The sequence below is a fragment of the Oncorhynchus tshawytscha genome, unplaced genomic scaffold (assembly GCF_018296145.1).
Source record: "Oncorhynchus tshawytscha isolate Ot180627B unplaced genomic scaffold, Otsh_v2.0 Un_contig_8617_pilon_pilon, whole genome shotgun sequence".
NCBI lineage: Eukaryota > Metazoa > Chordata > Actinopteri > Salmoniformes > Salmonidae > Oncorhynchus > Oncorhynchus tshawytscha.
In genome coordinates, this window is record NW_024609001.1 from 77,501 (window position 1) to 97,268 (window position 19,768).

At 45.0% G+C, this 19,768-nt stretch overlaps 2 protein-coding genes and 1 non-coding gene across 3 annotated transcripts in view; all 3 read right to left on the bottom strand.

Annotated features, from left to right (window-relative positions):
- LOC112238804 (cathepsin D-like) overlaps positions 1–9,709 on the bottom strand; it is a 15,933-nt gene extending 6,224 nt beyond the window's left edge. The window contains exons 1-6 of the mRNA XM_042313986.1: positions 9,458–9,709; positions 9,065–9,182; positions 8,404–8,522; positions 7,647–7,846; positions 3,327–3,452; positions 81–225 (exon numbers count right to left, since the gene is read on the bottom strand). Coding sequence (XP_042169920.1) covers positions 81–225; positions 3,327–3,452; positions 7,647–7,846; positions 8,404–8,522; positions 9,065–9,182; positions 9,458–9,709 — 960 coding nt within the window. The remainder of the gene's footprint in view (positions 1–80; positions 226–3,326; positions 3,453–7,646; positions 7,847–8,403; positions 8,523–9,064; positions 9,183–9,457) is intronic.
- A 6,381-nt stretch (positions 9,710–16,090) lies between these two features.
- Positions 16,091–19,768, bottom strand: cct2 (chaperonin containing TCP1, subunit 2 (beta); the record flags this gene model as incomplete). Its single annotated transcript, XM_042313988.1, is given in 8 exon segments — positions 16,091–16,272; positions 16,745–16,886; positions 17,131–17,334; positions 17,498–17,626; positions 17,772–17,995; positions 18,637–18,764; positions 19,038–19,138; positions 19,607–19,768. Coding segments are annotated over 8 exon segments (1,121 nt in total), but the record flags the coding sequence as incomplete, so codon positions are not given.
- LOC121844099 lies at positions 19,301–19,442 on the bottom strand. Its single transcript, XR_006081844.1, has one exon. It is a non-coding gene; the product is annotated as a small nucleolar RNA SNORA47 (small nucleolar RNA).

The window sequence follows — 19,768 nt, forward strand, 5'->3', positions numbered from 1 at the left end:
TTGAACTTGCAACCTTTCAGTTACTAGTCCAACGCTCTAACCACTAGGCTACCCTGCCGCCCCCAACATTATAATATTACCTCTCCAATGGAGGTGGGGGTGGCTCCTATCAGCTGTTGTAGAGCGAGGATGTCACGGGTGGGGCCGATGATGAGAGACGTGCCTGTATCAATGATGGCCTGACAGCCGCGGGGACAGAAAGTCAAGGCTCCCTGGACCTGTATACTGCAGTGGAGGAGGTGCAGGAAAACACGTGTTCAGAACTACAGGGAAATGACCTTTTTACAAGAATTCAAGCTCTAATTCGGCTGCCATTTTGGTTGACTAGGATACAGCAATAAGATGAGACGAAAGGGACTTTTCTGACCAGCATCCCATTGACTTCCTGACTAGCCAAAACCTGCCCTAACCTTAACCTAACCCTTAACCCTAACCTTCTTTTAACCAATTCTGAAATGTGATATTGGTTTGTACGTCCCCTTAGTTTTCCCCACAGCATCACAATTGAAATCGGGGACAATTCCACCATTTCCCCACTAGATGACCGGACAGCACAATATTCTCCTTTTTCTCAGTCATATCAAATGATCAAACAGCTGCCTCACTCTTGTAGGCAGCCCTACTACTAACTGTGGATATGTCCCCTGGTTTGGACAATATGATATGAGTTATCCTGGATCTGACCCAGTTTGACAGCGGGACAATATGATATGAGTTATCCTGGATCTGACCCAGTTTGACAACATGATATGAGTTATCCTGGTTCTGACCCAGTTTGACAACATGATATGAGTTATCCTGGTTCTGACCCAGTTTGACAGAGGGACAATATGATATGAGTTATCCTGGTTCTGACCCAGTTTGACAGAGGGACAATATGATATGAGTTATCCTGGTTCTGACCCAGTTTGACAGCGGGACAATATGATATGAGTTATCCTGGTTCTGACCCAGTTTGACAGAGGGACAATATGATATGAGTTATCCTGGATCTGACCCAGTTTGACAGCGGGGTTGAGTTATCCTAGTTCTGACCCAGTTTGACAACATGATATGAGTTATCCTGGTTCTGACCCCGGGACAATATGATATGAGTTAGTTCTGACCCAGTTTGACAACATGATATGAGTTATCCTGGTTCTGACCCAGTTTGACAGCGGGACAATATGATATGAGTTATCCTGGTTCTGACCCAGTTTGACAGCGGGACAATATGATATGAGTTATCCTGGTTCTGACCCAGTTTGACAGACCCAGTTTGACAGCGGGACAATATGATATGAGTTATCCTGGTTCTGACCCAGTTTGACAACTGAGTTATCCTGGTTCTGACCCAGTTTGACAGCGGGACAATATGATATGAGTTATCCTGGTTCTGACCCAGTTTGACAACATGATATGAGTTATCCTGGTTCTGACCCAGTTTGACAGCGGGACAATATGATATGAGTTATCCTGGTTCAAGTTTATGATATGAGTTATCCTGGTTCTGACCCAGTTTGACAGCGGGACAATATGATATGAGTTATCCTGGTTCTGACCCAGTTTGACAGCGGGACAATATGATATGAGTTATCCTGGATCTGACCCAGTTTGACAGCGGGACAATATGATATGAGTTATCCTAGTTCTGACCCAGTTTGACAACATGATATGAGTTATCCTGGTTCTGACCCAGTTTGACAGCGGGACAACATGATATGAGTTATCCTGGTTCTGACCCAGTTTGACCGAGGGACAATATGATATGAGTTATCCTAGTTCTGACCCAGTTTGACAGCAGGACAATATGATATGAGTTATCCTAGTTCTGACCCAGTTTGACAACCCAGTTCTGACCCAGTTTGACAGAGGGACAATATGATATGAGTTATCCTGGTTCTGACCCAGTTTGACAGAGGGACAATATGATATGAGTTATCCTGGTTCTGACCCAGTTTGACAGCGGGACAATATGATATGAGTTATCCTGGTTCTGACCCAGTTTGACAGAGGGACAATATGATATGAGTTATCCTGGATCTGACCCAGTTTGACAGAGGGACAATATGATATGACTTATCCTGGATCTGACCCAGTTTGACAGCGGGACAATATGATATGAGTTATCCTAGTTCTGACCCAGTTTGACAACATGATATGAGTTATCCTGTTCTGACCCAGTTTGACCGGGACAATATTTGAGTTATCCTGGTTCTGACCCAGTTTGACAACATGATATGAGTTATCCTGGTTCTGACCCAGTTTCGGGACTGAGTTATCCTGGATCTGACCCAGTTTGACAGCGGGACAATATGATATGAGTTATCCTGGTTCTGACCCAGTTTGACAACATGATATGAGTTATCCTGGTTCTGACCCAGTTTGACAGCGGGACAATATGATATGAGACACCCAGTTTGACAACATGATATGAGTTATCCTGGTTCTGACCCAGTTTGACAGCGGGACAATATGATATGAGTTATCCTGGTTCTGACCCAGTTTGACAACATGATATGAGTTATCCTGGTTCTGACCCAGTTTGACAGCGGGACAATATGATATGAGTTATCCTGGTTCTGACCCAGTTTGACAGCGGGACAATATGATATGAGTTATCCTGGATCTGACCCAGTTTGACAGCGGGACAATATGATATGAGTTATCCTAGTTCTGACCCAGTTTGACAACATGATATGAGTTATCCTGGTTCTGACCCAGTTTGACAGCGGGACAACATGATATGAGTTATCCTGGTTCTGACCCAGTTTGACCGAGGGACAATATGATATGAGTTATCCTAGTTCTGACCCAGTTTGACAGCAGGACAATATGATATGAGTTATCCTAGTTCTGACCCAGTTTGACAACAGGATATGAGTTATCCTGGTTCTGACCCAGTTTGACAGCGGGACAATATGATATGAGTTATCCTGGTTCTGACCCAGTTTGACAGCGGGACAATTTGTTATCCTAGTTCTGACCCAGCGGGACAACATGATATGAGTTATCCTGGTTCTGACCCAGTTTGACAGCGGGACAACATGATATGAGTTATCCTGGTTCTGACTCAGTTTGACAGCGGGTCAACATGATATGAGTTATCCTGGTTCTGACCCAGTTTGACAGAGGGAAAACATGATATGAGTTATCCTGGTTCTGACCCAGTTTGACAACATGATATGAGTTATCCTGGTTCTGACCCAGTTTGACAGCGGGACAATATGATATGAGTTATCCTAGTTCTGACCCAGTTTGACAGCAGGACAATATGATATGAGTTATCCTGGTTCTGACCCAGTTTGACAGCGGGACAACATGATATGAGTTATCCTAGTTCTGACCTGGACATCTTGATCTGCCAGTAGCTCTTCAGGGTAACAGGGTTCCAGTTGATGGGTCCACTGTAGAGCGCCTCGTCCATCCCTCCTAGCAGCAACTCTCCCCCTGGGTCCATCGGCATCTTACTCCTGGAAGCAGAAGCAACCAAATTACGATGGGTAAATGGACCAATTCTGCTCCTCTAGATCAGTAGGGGAGAGTGGGATTAGTCGAGACACACTTGTTTCAAGGAAACCATAGACAAAATGTATTAAAAATATATATATATATATATATATATATATCACTGCTCAAAAAAAAAAGGGAACACTGAAATAACACAATGTAACTCCAAGTCAATCACACTTCTGTGAAATCAAACTGTCCACTTAGGAAGCAACACTGATTGACAATACATTTCACATGCTGTTGTGCAAATGGAATAGACAACAGGTGGAAATTATAGGCAATTAGCAAGACACCCCCAATAAAGGAGTGGTTCTGCAGGTGGGGACCACAGACCACTTCTCAGTTCCTATGCTTCCTGGCTGATGTTTTGGTCACTTTTGAATGCTGGCGGTGCTTTCACTCTAGTGGTAGCATGAGACGGAGTCTACAACCCACACAAGTGGCTCAGGTAGTGCAGCTCATCCAGGATGGCACATCAATGTGAGCTGTGGCAAGAAGGTTTGCTGTGTCTGTCAGCGTAGTGTCCAGAGCATGGAGGAACTACCAGGAGACAGGCCAGTACATCAGGAGATGTGGAGGAGGCCGTAGGAGAGCAACAACCCAGTAGCAGGACCGCTACCTCTGCCTTTGTGCAAAGAGGAGCAGGAGGAGCACTGCCAGAGCCCTGCAAAATGACTTCCAGCAGGCCACAAATGTGCATGTGTCTGCTCAAACGGTCAGACACAGACTCCATGAGGGTGGTATGAGGGCCCGACGTCCACAGGTAGGGGTTGTGCTTACAGCCCAACACCATGCAGGACGTTTGGCATTTGCCAGAGAACACCAAGATTGGCAAATTCGCCCTGGCGCCCTGTGCTCTTCACAGATGAAAGCAGGTTAACACTGAGCACATGTGACAGACGTGACAGAGTCTGGAGACGTCGTGGAGAATGTTCTGCTGCCTGCAATATCCTCCAGCATGACCGGTTTGGTGGTGGGTCAGTCATGGTGTGGGGTGGCATTTCTTTGGGGGGCCGCACAGCCCTCCATGTGCTCGCCAGAGGTATCCTGACTGCCATTAGGTATCGAGATGAGATCCTCAGACCCCTTGTGAGACCATATGCTGGTGCGGCTGGCCCTGGGTTCCTCCTAATGCAAGACAATGCCAGACCTCATGTGGCTGGAGTGTGTCAGCAAGGCATTGATGCTATGGACTGGCCCGCCCGTTCCCCAGACCTGAATCCAATTGAGCACATCTGGGACATTATGTCTCGCTCCATCCACCAATGCCACGTTGCACCAGGTCAGACTGTCCAGGAGCATGCCCAGGCGTTGTAGGGAGGTCATACAGGCACGTGGAGGCCACACACACGACTGAGCCTCATTTTGACTTGTTTTAAGGACATTACATCATTGTTGGATTAGCCTGTAGTGTGGTGTTCCACTTTAATTTTGATTGTGACTCCAAATCCAGACCTCCATGGGTTGATAAATTTGATTTCCATTGATAATTTTTGTGTGATTTTGTTGTCAGCACATTCAACTATGTAAAGAAAAAAGTATTTAATAAGAATATTTAATTCATTCAGATCTAGGATGTGTTCTTTTAGTGTTCCCTTAATTTTTTTCAGCAGTGTATATATTTTTTATTTATTTATTTTATCTCTTTTTTAAAAACCAATTTCATGGTATCCAATTGTTTTTAGTAGCTACTATCTTGTCTCATCGCTACAACTCCCGTACGGGTTCGGGAGAGACGAAGGTTGAAAGTCATGCGTCCTCCGATACACAACCCAACCAAGCCGCAGTGCTTCTTAACACAGCGCGCATCCAACCCGGAAACCAGCCGCACCAATGTGTCGGAGGAAACACCGTGCACCTGGCAACCTTGGTTAGCGCTCACTGCGCCCGGCCCGCCACAGGAGTCGCTGGTGTGTGATGAGACAAGGACATCCCTACCGGCCAAACCCTCCCTAACCCGGACAACGCTAGGCCAATTGTGCGTCGCCCCACGGACCTCCCGGTCGCAGCCGGTTACAACAGAGCCTGGGCCCGAACCCAGAGTCTCTGGTGAAGAAAGAAACCACATTGAAAAAGTGGCAAGCAAGTTAGGTCCAAAAAACTGTTTTCAAAGTTTATTGTAGTAGAGGTTTCATGGTGCTTGTTTCCAAACCAAAGTAGATCATTTTACGATTGTTCTATACATTAGTTGGGGTCTCCAAAAGCTTCAATATGAGGCCCTGAACCTGACATGAAAGTGCATCTTTGTAGCTGTATGGGCTAATTTAGTCAAAATGTTTGCCTTGAGGTAAGTTGAGCCAATGGCCATGGGGTAAGTTGAGCCAATGGCCATGGGGTAAGTTGAGCCAATGGCCATGGGGTAAGTTGAGCCAATGGCCATGGGGTAAGTTGAGCCAATGGCCATGGGGTAAGTTGCCAATGGCCAATGGCCAATGGTGGTAAATGGGGTAAGTTGAGCCAAGCCAATGGCCATGGGTAAAATTAGCCAATGGCCAGTTGAGCCAAGGGCAAGTTGAGCAAATGTAAGTGTTTTCTTCCCAGGCATAATGCAAGGCATTATCACCGGTTTATGAGGTAACAACAGGGCCTGTGTTAAAATTACAAAGTGTTTGTTAGGTGTTAAACCTGTGTTAAAAGATGCTTAAAATTATTAAAAGACACAAAAAAAGTGATTGTGTTGAATTGTGTTTGGCAGATAAAGTAAGACATGATTTTAAATATTTAATTCAATAGAGAAATTCGGCTTTATTTTCTTATTTGATTTATTTAACCTTTATTTAACTTGGCAAGTCAGTTAAGAACTAATTCTTATTTTCAATGACAGCCTAGGAACAGTGGATTAACTGGTCTAGGAACAGTGGAACAGTGGGTTAACTGGTCTAGGAACAGTGGGTTAACTGGTCTAGGAACAGTGGGTTAACTGGTCTAGGAACAGTGGGGTTAACTGGTCTAGGAACAGTGGGTTAACTGGTCTAGGAACAGTGGGTTAACTGGTCTAGGAACAGTGGGTTAACTGGTCTAGGAACAGTGGGTTAACTGGTCTAGGAACAGTGGGTTAACTGGTCTAGGAACAGTGGGTTAACTGGTCTAGGAACAGTGGGTTAACTGGTCTAGGAACAGTGGGTTAACTGGTCTAGGAACAGTGGGTTAACTGGTCTAGGAACAGTGGGTTGGGTTAACTGGGTTCTGGGAACAGTGGGTTAACTGGTCTAGGAACAGTGGGTTAACTGGTCTGGTCTAGGAACAGTGGGTTAACTGGTCTAGGAACAGTGGGTTAACTGGTCTAGGAACAGTGGGTTAACTGGTCTAGGAACAGTGGGTTAACTGGTCTAGGAACAGTGGGGGTTAACTGGTCTAGGAACAGTGGGTTAACTGGTCTAGGAACAGTGGGTTAACTGGTCTAGGAACAGTGGGTTAACTGGTCTAGGAACAGTGGGTTAACTGGTCTAGGAACAGTGGGTTAACTGGTCTAGGAACAGTGGGTTAACTGGTCTAGGAACAGTGGGTTAACTGGTCTAGGAACAGTGGGATTAGGAACTGGTCTAGGAACAGTGGGTTAACTGGTCTAGGAACAGTGGGTTAACTGGTCTAGGAACAGTGGGTTAACTGGTCTAGGAACAGTGGGTTAACTGGTCTAGGAACAGTCTGGAACAGTGGGTTAACTGGTCTAGGAACAGTGGGTTAACTGGCCTAGGTTCAGTGGGGGGAACAGTGGGTTAACTGCCTAGGAACAGTGGGAACAGTGGGTTAACTGGTCTAGGAACTTGTTAACTGGGGAACAGTGGGTTAACTGCCTTGTTCAGGGGAACAGTGGGTTAACTGCCTTGTTCAGGGGAACAGTGGGTTAACTGCCTTGTTCAGGGGAACGGTGGGTTAAGTGCCTTGTTCAGGGGAACGGTGGGTTAATAATTTTGCGCGCCCAATTTTTCAGTTTTTGATTTGTTCAAAAAGTTTGAAATATCCAATAAATGTCGTTCCACTTCATGATTGTGTCCCACTTGTTGTTGATTCTTCACAAAAAAATACAGTTTTATATCTTTATGTTTGAAGCCTGAAATGTGGCAAAAGGTCGCAAAGTTCAAGGGGGCCGAATACTTTCGCAAGGCACTGTATACTCTGTGGTCCTGGGTAGTGTATATGTGTTCTGTACCTACTTGCTGAGGTAGAAGGAGAAGATGGGTTGGTCCACAGACTTCTGGTTCATGATGCTGTCGAAAACGGGTGTCCCCAGTTCCTCAGCCAGGGAGGGGTACCCCAAACCCAGCACCCCGTCAAACTTAGCCATGACAAAAACAAAACCTGGCTCGTACACCGACTCTCCGAACTCCTGGTTTTTCACCGTCAACGGGCCAATCTGGACAACCACAGGGACGTGTCAGGTGAATGAATGACTGTATATGTGTCCTCCCACACCTGATAAACTAGTTAACGTTGGACAACCACAGGGACGTGTCAGGTGAATGAATGACTGTAAATATGTCCTCCCACACCTGATAAACTAGTTAACATTGCATGGTACACGTGATGCTGTCATACCAGCCAACGGCTCAACCCTTTGAAAACAATCACACCGTCTAAAGTAAACAAAGCATCAGGAAACAATGTTGCCCCCACAAATGATGCAGCCCCCCTCCTCTATGGCAAGACCCATCATTCACCCACGTTTAGTTAAAATAGTGCCAGTGCTGTTAGAGACATCGCATATGAGACTAATGTATGATGGGAGACAGATCCACAGTCATCTCCCGATTTCATCGTGGGGACAATGATATATATCATCTAATGATATCATATGTGTTTAAGACAACATATTAGACAATCCCCACTCGAAGCTGAGCTGACAGAAACGACACTCTAATTAATTTGGGAAAGTGGGCAGTACAGGGATAAGGGCTAGGAATATTGTGTCACCTTGAGGACTTCCCTGCCCATGATGCCCAGCATGTGTCCCTTGCCATAGTGGATGCCAAACATCCTGCCGTCGTGGGTGAACGTGCTGGACTCAAAGGCCTTGAACTTGCGGTGCATGCCTGGAGAGAGAGAGAGAGAGAGAGACAGAGAGAGCCAGGGAGAGACAGAGAGAGAGAGAGAGAGAGAGAGAGAGAGAGATGGATGGAGGAGAGAGAGAGAGAGAGAGAGAGAGAGAGAGAGAGAGAGAGATGGAGGGGGGGAGTGAGAGAGAGGGAGGGAGGGAGTGAGAGGGAGAGAAAGAGAGAAGGAGAGAGGGTGGAACACAGTGACCTATAGAGGCTAGTCTGCTCTTGTCTGTGTCACACAGTCAGCAGATAAACACTGACGCTAGATAAACAGGAATACATTAGTCTGTTTGGAACAGATTCTAAAAAGATAGTATGGAGAAGGTACATCTGTTTTATAGTGTGGTCCAGTCCCAAAAAACAGATTGGATTAAGCACAGAAATACAAATGTCTGTTTACCCGTAAATACATGTCACATGACCATAATACATCTTGCTCTTTGGCACCATTCAGATAAACATGATTGTTGTAAAATAGTTATTTTGTCCCCTAGGTGTAGGTTCTGTTAATCCCTAGCTGTGTTCTGAAGTCTCACCACAGGCCTCTGAGACGCAGTAAGAGGATGGGACCCACAGGTCAGACGATCCTGTATCAAACACTACGGTGAAGTTCTGTTTCGGTGTGCCCAGGCTGATCAGTCCATAGTACTGGGCCTGGACAATCACACACAGGGAATAGAATGACATTTGTCCATTCGTGTATTCTGAAATCTATACAGTGTGTTGATCAACTCTTCAGAAATGTAGAGGTCGGAGTTCAACACAGTGACACAATTTTAGTACGATACGTGTTTTAATGTATTTCAATATACTGAACTGAGGATTGTTTTTCTCTCTCCATATAATACACCAGATACCACAACAGTCCCTTGGAACCAGCAGTTATAACACTTCAATGCAGCTATTCACTTCCATTCAGTCCCACTTACATCCATGAAGTTGTAGAGCCTCTCGCTGCTCTTACCCAGCCTGAGAGAGGGGATACCAGGGGGGTAACACTGGGCGTACCTCCGGTTGAACACATCAGGCTGGTGGTCCCTCATGAAGTCCTCCAGGCGATTGGAGGCTCTCAGCTGGGTACGCACAGAGAGCATCTGACGCAGGGGATCCTGGACCGCACACTCAGGTTGGGGGCCATACTGAGGTAGTTTAGATACACTACACTTGTAGAACTTTTTCATCCACCAGTAAGTCAGACTTTCGGCTGCTGAAGGTAATTTGTCCCCATTTGAAAGCCTCTTTCATTCCTCACTTACTTCTTATAATGATTCTAATCAGGGTCGGGACGGATTATATATTTTTGGGGTTAGGGGCCCCCTGGGAACGTGCCCGTTCTGTAATCCGAACCTGATTCTCAGGCATTACCATAAATATTCAAGTAAGGCAAAAATATTATTTTCAAGTATCTTGAAAGGTTTTCAAACAAAGGACAAATTTTTAGGATCTGTCAGTTCTTACCTGATCAGCCCATGTGCAGTCCAGGAACAGCAGATCAGCGTCAACACAGTCCACCTCATCCTGACTGGTAGTGTCTGTCAGTGGTGGCTGCAGACCAGACGCTCACTGAACACAGGCTGTAGACACAACGGACTGGCTGCCGTTCAACACTGAGAGGAAAGGTAGGAGGTGAAAATGGGTGGATCTCATTTCCCTGATTCCTCACGTCCTCTCTTTATGCCTCCTCTGAATTCTCATTCAATGGATTTGGAGGTGAGGAGTCAGAGAAACACAATTGATATTCTCCAATGGACTTCTGATCCCAGTAAGACCAGCCCTAACACAACCCAGCATATCCCTCCAGGGGAAATGACAGTGAGACAGTAAAACTACGAGGATCTATGTGTTATGCATGTGTAACGTCCAGGATTGATTGATGCATTCTTGAATGCTTTTTCAAGTGGATATTGTACTTCCTTGATTCTGGGTATTTGAGATTGCTGGATTCCCAAATATACATAAAAACACCTCCCATATTAGTCTAAACATCTATCCGGATACTGTTACCAGACTCTCAGGTTGAGGTGACCGAGACCTGCTAATGGTGTTCACGTTAGGTAAATACCCGTGTTTACGAGAGATCAAAGAGTCAATCAGACGATAACCAGAAGCAGCTCGGCTAGTACAATGTGTACAGAAGAGATTTAGATGTCAAAGTCAAACGCGTGATCGTCTTCTTGTCATGGTATTGTGTTAAAAATAGAGTCATATTCTTAACATTATAGTACATCTATATCCTTAATATGTTATAGTACATTTGGGTTTCCGGGTGGCACAGCGGTCTAAGTCACTGCATCTCAGTGCTAGAGGTGAACACTACAGGCCCTGGTTGGAATCCAGGCTGAATCACATCTGGCCGTGATTGGGAGTGCCCATAGGGCGGCACACAATTGACCCAGCATCATCCGGATTTGGCCGCCATTGTAAATAATAGTTAGTTCTTAACTGACTTAGCTAGTTAATTAAAAAAAAAAAAATCTATCCTTATGTTAGTGTCATCAATACAATTAATATGTTATAGTAAGTACATCTACAGTTGAAGTCGGAAGTTTACATACACTTAGGTTGGAGTCATTAAAACTTGTTTTTCAACCACTTGACATGTGTTGTCTGTTCACACTGCTTTGCTTTATCTTGGCCAGGTCGCAGTTGCAGTTGTAAATGAGAACTTGTTCTCAACTAGCCTACCTGGTTAAAATAAAGGTGTTCACCAACTGGCCTACCTGGTTAAATAAAGGTGTTCTCAACTAGCCTCCCTGGTTAAATAAAGGTGTTCTCAACTAGCCTACCTGGTTAAATAAAGGTGTTCTCAACTAGCCTACCTGGTTAAATAAAAGGTGTTCTCAACTAGCCTACCTGGTTAAATAAAGGTGTTCTCAACTAGCCCACCTGGTTAAATAAAGGTGTTCTCAACTAGCCCACCTGGTTAAATAAAGGTGTTCTCAACTAGCCTACCTGGTTAAATAAAGGTGTTCTCAACTAGCCTACCTGGTTAAATAAAGGTGTTCTCAACTAGCCTACCTGGTTAAATAAAGGTGTTCTCAACTAGCCTACCTGGTTAAATAAAGGTGTTCTCAACTAGCCTACCTGGTTAAATAAAGGTGTTCTCAACTAGCCTACCTGGTTAAATAAAGGTGTTCTCAACTAGCCTACCTGGTTAAATAAAGGTGTTCTCAACTAGCCTACCTGGTTAAATAAAGGTGTTCTCAACTAGCCTACCTGGTTAAATAAAGGTGTTCTCAACTAGCCCACCTGGTTAAATAAAGGTGTTCTCAACTGGCCTACCTGGTTAAATAAAGGTGTTCTCAACTAGCCTACCTGGTTAAATAAAGGTGTTCTCAACTAGCCTACCTGGTTAAATAAAGGTGTTCTCAACTAGCCTACCTGGTTAAATAAAGGTGTTCTCAACTAGCCTACCTGGTTAAATAAAGGTGTTCTCAACTAGCCTACCTGGTTAAATAAAGGTGTTCTCAACTAGCCTACCTGGTTAAATAAAGGTGTTCTCAACTAGCCTACCTGGTTAAATAAAGGTGTTCTACCAACTAAAGCCTACCTGGTTAAATAAAGGTGTTCTCAACTAGCCTACCTGGTTAAATAAAGGTGTTCTCAACTAGCCTACCTGGTTAAATAAAGGTGTTCTCAACTAGCCTACCTGGTTAAATAAAGGTGTTCTCAACTAGCCCACCTGGTTAAATAAAGGTGTTACCTGGTTAAATAAAGGTGTTCTCAACTAGCCTACCTGGTTAAATAAAGGTGTTCTCAACTAGCCCACCTGGTTAAATAAAGGTGTTCTCAACTAGCCTACCTGGTTAAATAAAGGTGTTCTCAACTAGCCTACCTGGTTAAATAAAGGTGTTCTCAATTAGCCTACCTGGTTAAATAAAGGTGTTCTCAACTAGCCCACCTGTTAAATAAAGGTGTTCTCAACTAGCCCACCTGGTTAAATAAAGGTGTTCTCAACTAGCCTACCTGGTTAAATAAAGGTGTTCTCAACTAGCCCACCTGGTTAAATAAAGGTGTTCTCAACTAGCCTACCTGGTTAAATAAAGGTGTTCTCAACTAGCCTACCTGGTTAAATAAAGGTGTTCTCTACTGGCCTACCTGGTTAAATAAAGGTGTTCTCAACTAGCCTACCTGGTTAAATAAAGGTGTTCTCAACTGGCCTACCTGGTTAAATAAAGGTGTTCTCAACTGGCCTACCTGGTTAAATAAAGGTGTTCTCAACTAGCCCACCTGGTTAAATAAAGGTGTTCTCAACTAGCCTACCTGGTTAAATAAAGGTGTTCTCAACTAGCCTACCTGGTTAAATAAAGGTGTTCTCAACTAGCCTACCTGGTTAAATAAAGGTGTTCTCAACTAGCCTACCTGGTTAAATAAAGGTGTTCTCAACTAGCCCACCTGGTTAAATAAAGGTGTTCTCAACTAGCCTACCTGGTTAAATAAAGGTGTTCTCAACTAGCCTACCTGGTTAAATAAAGGTGTTCTCAACTAGCCTACCTGGTTAAATAAAGGTGTTCTCAACTAGCCCACCTGGTTAAATAAAGGTGTTCTCAACTAGCCTACCTGGTTAAATAAAGGTGTTCTCAACTAGCCCACCTGGTTAAATAAAGGTGTTCTCAACTAGCCCACCTGGTTAAATAAAGGTGTTCTCAACTAGCCTACCTGGTTAAATAAAGGTGTTCTCAACTAGCCTACCTGGTTAAATAAAGGTGTTCTCAACTAGCCTACCTGGTTAAATAAAGGTGTTCTCAACTAGCCTACCTGGTTAAATAAAGGTGTTCTCAACTGGCCTACCTGGTTAAATAAAGGTGTTTCTCAACTAGCCTACCTGGTTAAATAAAGGTGTTCTCAACTGGCCTACCTGGTTAAATAAAGGTGTTCTCAACTAGCCTACCTGGTTAAATAAAGGTGTTCTCAACTAGCCCACCTGGTTAAATAAAGGTGTTCTCAACTGGCCTACCTGGTTAAATAAAGGTGTTCTCAACTAGCCTACCTGGTTAAATAAAGGTGTTCTCAACTAGCCTACCTGGTTAAATAAAGGTGTTCTCAACTGGCCTACCTGGTTAAATAAAGGTGTTCTCAACTAGCCTACCTGGTTAAATAAAGGTGTTCTCAACTAGCCAACCTGGTTAAATAAAGGTGTTCTCAACTAGCCTACCTGGTTAAATAAAGGTGTTCTCAACTAGCCTACCTGGTTAAATAAAGGTGTTCTCAACTAGCCTACCTGGTTAAATAAAGGTGTTCTCAACTAGCCTACCTGGTTGTGTCAACTACCTGGTTAAATAAAGGTGTTCTCAACTAGCCTACCTGGTTAAATAAAGGTGTTCTCAACTAGCCTACCTGGTTAAATAAAGGTGTTCTCAACTAGCCTACCTGGTTAAATAAAGGTGTTCTCAACTGGCCTACCTGGTTAAATAAAGGTGTTCTCAACTGGCCTACCTGGTTAAATAAAGGTGTTCTCAACTAGCCTACCTGGTTAAATAAAGGTGTTCTCTACTGGCCTACCTGGTTAAATAAAGGTGTTCTCAACTAGCCTACCTGGTTAAATAAAGGTGTTCTCAACTAGCCTACCTGGTTAAATAAAGGTGAAAATTTTTTTTTTTAATCATGGGAAAATCTAAAGAAATCAGCCAGGACCTTAGAAAAAGATTTGTAGACTTCCACAAGTCTGGTTCATCCTTGGGAGGAATTTCCAAATGCCTGAAGATACCACGTTCATCTGTACAAACAATATTACGCAAGTATAAACACCATGGGACCACGCAGCCGTCATACCGCACATGAAGGAGACGCGTTCTGTCTCCTAGAGATGAACGTACTTTGGTGCGAAAAGTGCAAATCAATCCCAGAACAACAGCAATGGACCTTGTGAAGATGCTGGAGGAAACAGGTACAAAAGTATCTATATCCACAGTAAATCTAGTCCTATATCGACATAACCTGAAAGGCCGCTCAGCAAGGAAGAAGCCACTGCTCCAAAACCACCATAAAAAAGCCAGACTACGGTTTGCAACTGTACATGGGGACAAAGATGGACATTTCTCCAAAAAGTACTTCTGGTCTGATGAAACAAAAATGGAACTGTTTGGCCATAATGGCCATCGTTATGTCTGGAGGAAAAATGGGGAGGCTTGCAAGCCGAAGAACACCATCCCAACTATGAAGCACGGGGTGGAAGCATCATGGTGTGGGGGTGCTTTGCTGCAGGAGGGACTGGTGCACCTCACAAAATAGATGGCGTCAGGAGGTAGGAATATTATGTGGATATACTGAAGTAACATCTCAAGACATCAGTCAACGCTGGGTCGCAAATGGGTCTTCCAAATGGACAATGACCCCAAGCATACTTCCAAAATTGTGGCAAAATGGCTTAAGGACAACAAAGTCAAGGTACTAGAGTGGCCATCACAAAGCCTTGACCTCAATCCTATAGAAAATTTGTGGGCAGAACTGAAAAAGCGTGTGCGAGCAACGAGGCCTACTAACCTGACTCAGTTACACCAGCTCTGTCAGGAGGAATGGGCCAACATTCACCCAAGTTATTGTGGGAAGCTTGTGGAAGGCTACCCAAAACATTTGATCCAAGTTAAATTTAAAGGCAACGCTACCACATACTAATTGAGTGTATGTAAACTTCTGACCAACTGGAATGTAATGAAAGAAATAAAAGCTGAAATAAATCATTCTCGCTACTATTATTCTGACATTACACATTATTAAAACCGGGGCGGCAGGGTAGCCTAGTGGTTAGAGCGTTGGAGAAGTAACCGCAAGGTTGCGAGTTCAAACCCCCGAGCTGACAAGGTACAAATCTGTCGTTCTGCCCCTGAACAGGCAGTTAACCCACTGTTCCTAGGCAGTCATTGAAAATAAGAATGTGTTCTTAACTGACTAGTTATATAAAGGTTAAATAAAAAAACAATGTGGTGATCCTAACTGACCTAAGACAGGGCATTTTTACTAGGATTAAAAAGTCAGGAATGGTGAAAAACTGAGTTTAAATGTATGTGGCTAAAGGTGTATGTAAACTTCCTACATCAACTGTATATCCTTAAAAGTACACCAATATTCTTCATATGTTATAGTAGTACATCAACACAAATAATATGTTGTAGTCCCTCTATATCCTTTATATAAATGTTAAGTACATCTATAAGTCTAAATACACATTTCAATATGTTATAGTCCCTCATATCAGTTTATTAAATGTTAATTACATTATAAGTCTAAATAACATTCCATACAATATGTTATAGTCCATCTATATCCTTTATATAAATGTTAAGCCTCTGCAGTGGTTAAGTAAACGCAGGTTCACTGACAGGGCATAAAACACTCCAGACATGGATTCAGTGTTTGACAGTCTAGCCTCTGCAGTAAACAAGCACTGACATCAGCCATCTGCAGTGGTTCAGGTGCAGCACTGACAGTCTGGCCTCTGCAGTGGTTCGTAACGCAGCACTGACAGTCTAGCCTCTGCAGTGGTTCGTAACAGTGTTACACCCCGACAGACTAAAAGGAGCATTTAGACTAACCAAAAGAGACTGAAGCTTTGATTTTGGGACAACGGTACAGAACACATCAGGGTTTTTTATTTCAAAGTGACGTATGGTACACAGCCTTGGACAGGAGTATCATAAATACAGGCTTTTCTGTTCCCCTTCCCCTACCAGCAACTCCTCTTCCTCACCCCCCCTCCTCTTCCTCCTGGTGGTATTAACAGGGGTGATGGTCTGGTACTCGCTTCCTGTTAGGGGAAAGAGGGAGGAATCAGTAAAAAGGAGAATTACTACGTTTTACAGGAAGGAAAACAACCTACTCACCATTTCAGAGCAGTAAGCAAATGATCAACTTACAAAATGAGAAAACTGCACTTGCAAAACATGTTTTTGACTGTCTACTGCAAAGCAGTTTGGGAAAACAAGGATTCTCGACTCTAGTCATGTGGTAGACTGCCATCTGTAGACTTGACCAATCAGAATGAACCAGGCATTGAGGATAGAAGCAGAATACAAGGAACATTCTGGCAGCGGAAGACACTGGACCTGTTATCCCTCCATAACAGACAGCAGAACAGGGAGACAGCGTGCATGCCAAGAATGGAGGTTTAAGTCAGGCATTTGACTGCACCTACAGCAAGGATTTCTGGGATATCTGGAACAATAAAAGAGAGCTGCAGGGTGTGTGTGTGTGTGTGTGTGTCAGGTGTTGGTCCTCACCTGGGCGCAGCCTTGATGATGTTGTCGACGCGGAGGATCATCTCTGCAGCCTCGGCAGCAGACAGCAGAACCTGCCTCTTGACCTGGAAGCTCTCCGTCACCCCCATCTCTGACATGTCACCGATGGTACCCTGGTTCATATCTGAGGGACCCGGTAAGAGACACACACACGACGACAGGACATGAGCCTAAGTGTGATGTGTGATGAATCGGACTCACATATTCAATCGGTTTTAATTCATCTGGCCCCGTTCAAATAAAATGACTACAAGAAAAAATAAATAAATAAAAAGTTCACAGGTCAAAGGAAGGAGAATGAGGCACATACCAAAAGCCCGGTTTGAAACATCTAGGAGAGAGCGGAGGTATCCTGAGACGGTACTCACTCAGACCCATGGTGGTTTTCCCCTCCTGGTGAGCAGCTCTCAGCTGGGCCACCAGATCAGCACTGTCGTAGCCGGCGTTGTCTGCGATGATGGTGGGCAGCATCCTAAGAGCTTTGGCGAAGGACTCCATGGCCACAGCCTCTTTGCCCGGTGTCCTGAGAGCCAGGTCTGTCACCACCTTGGCCATCAGCATCTCAGAGCAGCCTGGAGGGACAGCAGAGTGGTGATTCTCACACTGGGTTCAGACAGTAGGGGGGGGGGGTGGGGGACTGTGTTGAACTTGTTGTTGGACTTTCAGCCTGTTATTTCCACACAGTATCCATGTAGATGGGTAGTGCGCGTGTGTGTGTGTGTGTATAGACCTCACCTCCTCCGTAGACGGTACGTGTCTCCTTGACGGTCTGAGCCAGGACACACAGGGCATCATGGAGAGACCTCTCGGCCTCGTCCAGGATCTGCTGTGTGGCTCCACGCAGCACCACGGTACACGCCTCACCTGGGAGAGGCAAAAATGGTCAGGACTTTACAATCCAGAGAAAATACGAAGAGGATAAATTCCTGACCATCAAGCCATTATCCTACTATAAACCTCAGAAGTATAAACCATTTCTAAGTCAGCCCACTGTTGTATCAACACTGACCCATGGCCACTCCTGAGAAGTGGATCAGAGTGTCCTCGCCGATCATCACCTCCTCGATCAGCTTGCAGTGGCCCAACTTCACCAGCTCGGGGTGGTCGAAGGTGGACGTGATCTCTCCCCCCGTGACGAGAGCCAGGCGCTCCACTCCGGAGAAGTCCGCGTGTTCTATGGCCATGACGCCTGCCGCAGCAAACAGCTGCTCTGGGTAGTTGTAGATCAGCTGTCTGGTGATCAATCGTTATTGATTACTACATTACTCACAACGCTGGAAAAACCCTTGATGAATAGGTGAACTTCTACTTAGTACATGTGTGTGTGTGTGTGTGTGGTGGTGTGTGTACATAGTATGTGTGTACTTAGTGTGTGTGTGTGTGTGTGTGTGTGTGTGTACTTAGTAGCGTGTGGTGTGTGTGTGTGTGTGTGGTGTGCGTTGTGTGCGTGGAGCGTGTGTGTGTGTGGAGTGTGTGGTGCGTGTGTGGTGCGTGTGTGTGTGTGTGGTGCGTATGTGTGTGTGGTGTGGTGCGTATGTGTGTGTGGTGCGTATGTGTGTGTGGTGCGTGTGTGTGTGTGGTGCGTATGTGTGTGTGGTGCGTATGTGTGTGTGGTGCGTATGTGTGTGTGGTGGTGTATGTGTGTGTGGTGCGTATGTGTGTGTGGTGCGTATGTGTGTGTGGTGTGTGGAGTGTGTGTGTGGTGTGTGGTGTGTGTGGGTGTGTGTGTGTGTGTGTGTGTGGTGTGTGTGTGGTGCGTATGTGTGTGGTGTGTGTGTGTGGTGCGGAGTGTGTGTGTGGTGCGTATGTGTGTGGAGTGTGTGGAGTGTGTGTGGAGTGAGTGTGTGTGTGGTGCGTGTGCGGGGTGTGTGTACCTGTTGATGAAGCAGTTGATCCCGTGCTTGAGGATCCGTTCCACCTTCTCCTTCATCTTCTCCTTCTCAGCCATCTCTATCTCCGCCACCTTGGCCGTGGAGTCCACACGCACTCTGGAGCCGAAGATCTGACACAAGACCATACAGCTGGTTGGTTACAAACGGACAAGGGAATTTTCACACATTTTTTACAACACTTCTTAAGAGGCTAATAGGAGACAGCAGGGAGGAATATCAGGGGCGGATTTAAATCTGATTCACTCAGCTGGAATAAAAAATAAAAACCATATTCCATGTCATTTTTCCAAAGAGAAAAATTGGAACAGGAGTTTACAGTTTACTTCCTGAATTGATAAAGAATTGATGGTCTGTAACCCTGAGAGCATATAAAAAGGTAAAACCTTGATCTTATCGGTGTCCATGCCCGTGTTGGAGATGAGGATGTTGACGTTCTCGAGCCTCTTGGGCTGGTTCACACCAATCTTCTTGTCCAGCAGAAAGCCTACCGAGACAACCAACACAGAGTAGATGTTAGAACAAACTAAAGAGTGGTTTATTATAATTAATGGTCACACATATTACGCACACACATTACACACACATACATACATATTACACACACATATTACACACACACACATTACAGACACACTACACAGTCCACTAGTTTTGTGCACAGACGCAACATTGGCTGTAATGAAGGTGTCACGAAGCCAGTTTGCTGCGTCGACCTGATTTTCATGTAGGAGGTTATTAACCAGTAATAACAGCACAGTGTGACGCTGCTACACCTTCTCAATCCTCCCAGAGCCCCCCTCTGCGTTTCTTATTGGTCATCTTCAGGTAATCCCTCCCCGTTTCAGTCAGTTTTACTTCTGTTTGGTACCCTAATGAATATGACCCAGATGAGACCAACTGCCGTTTTCTGTCAGAGGCAGAGAATATGCATCAGCCTCCCCAGTGGTCTCACCTTCGTCCAGGTAGGAGTCGATGAGGCTGCCGCCGAGCTTCTTGATGACGTGGATGGCCTCCAGGTTACCGGAGCTCTTCAGCCGGAGCACGGCCTCCACAGCCAGCTTGGCAAAGTGGTCCTTGTGGTGGGTCAGCAGCTTGGACGACAGGGTGGTGCGGG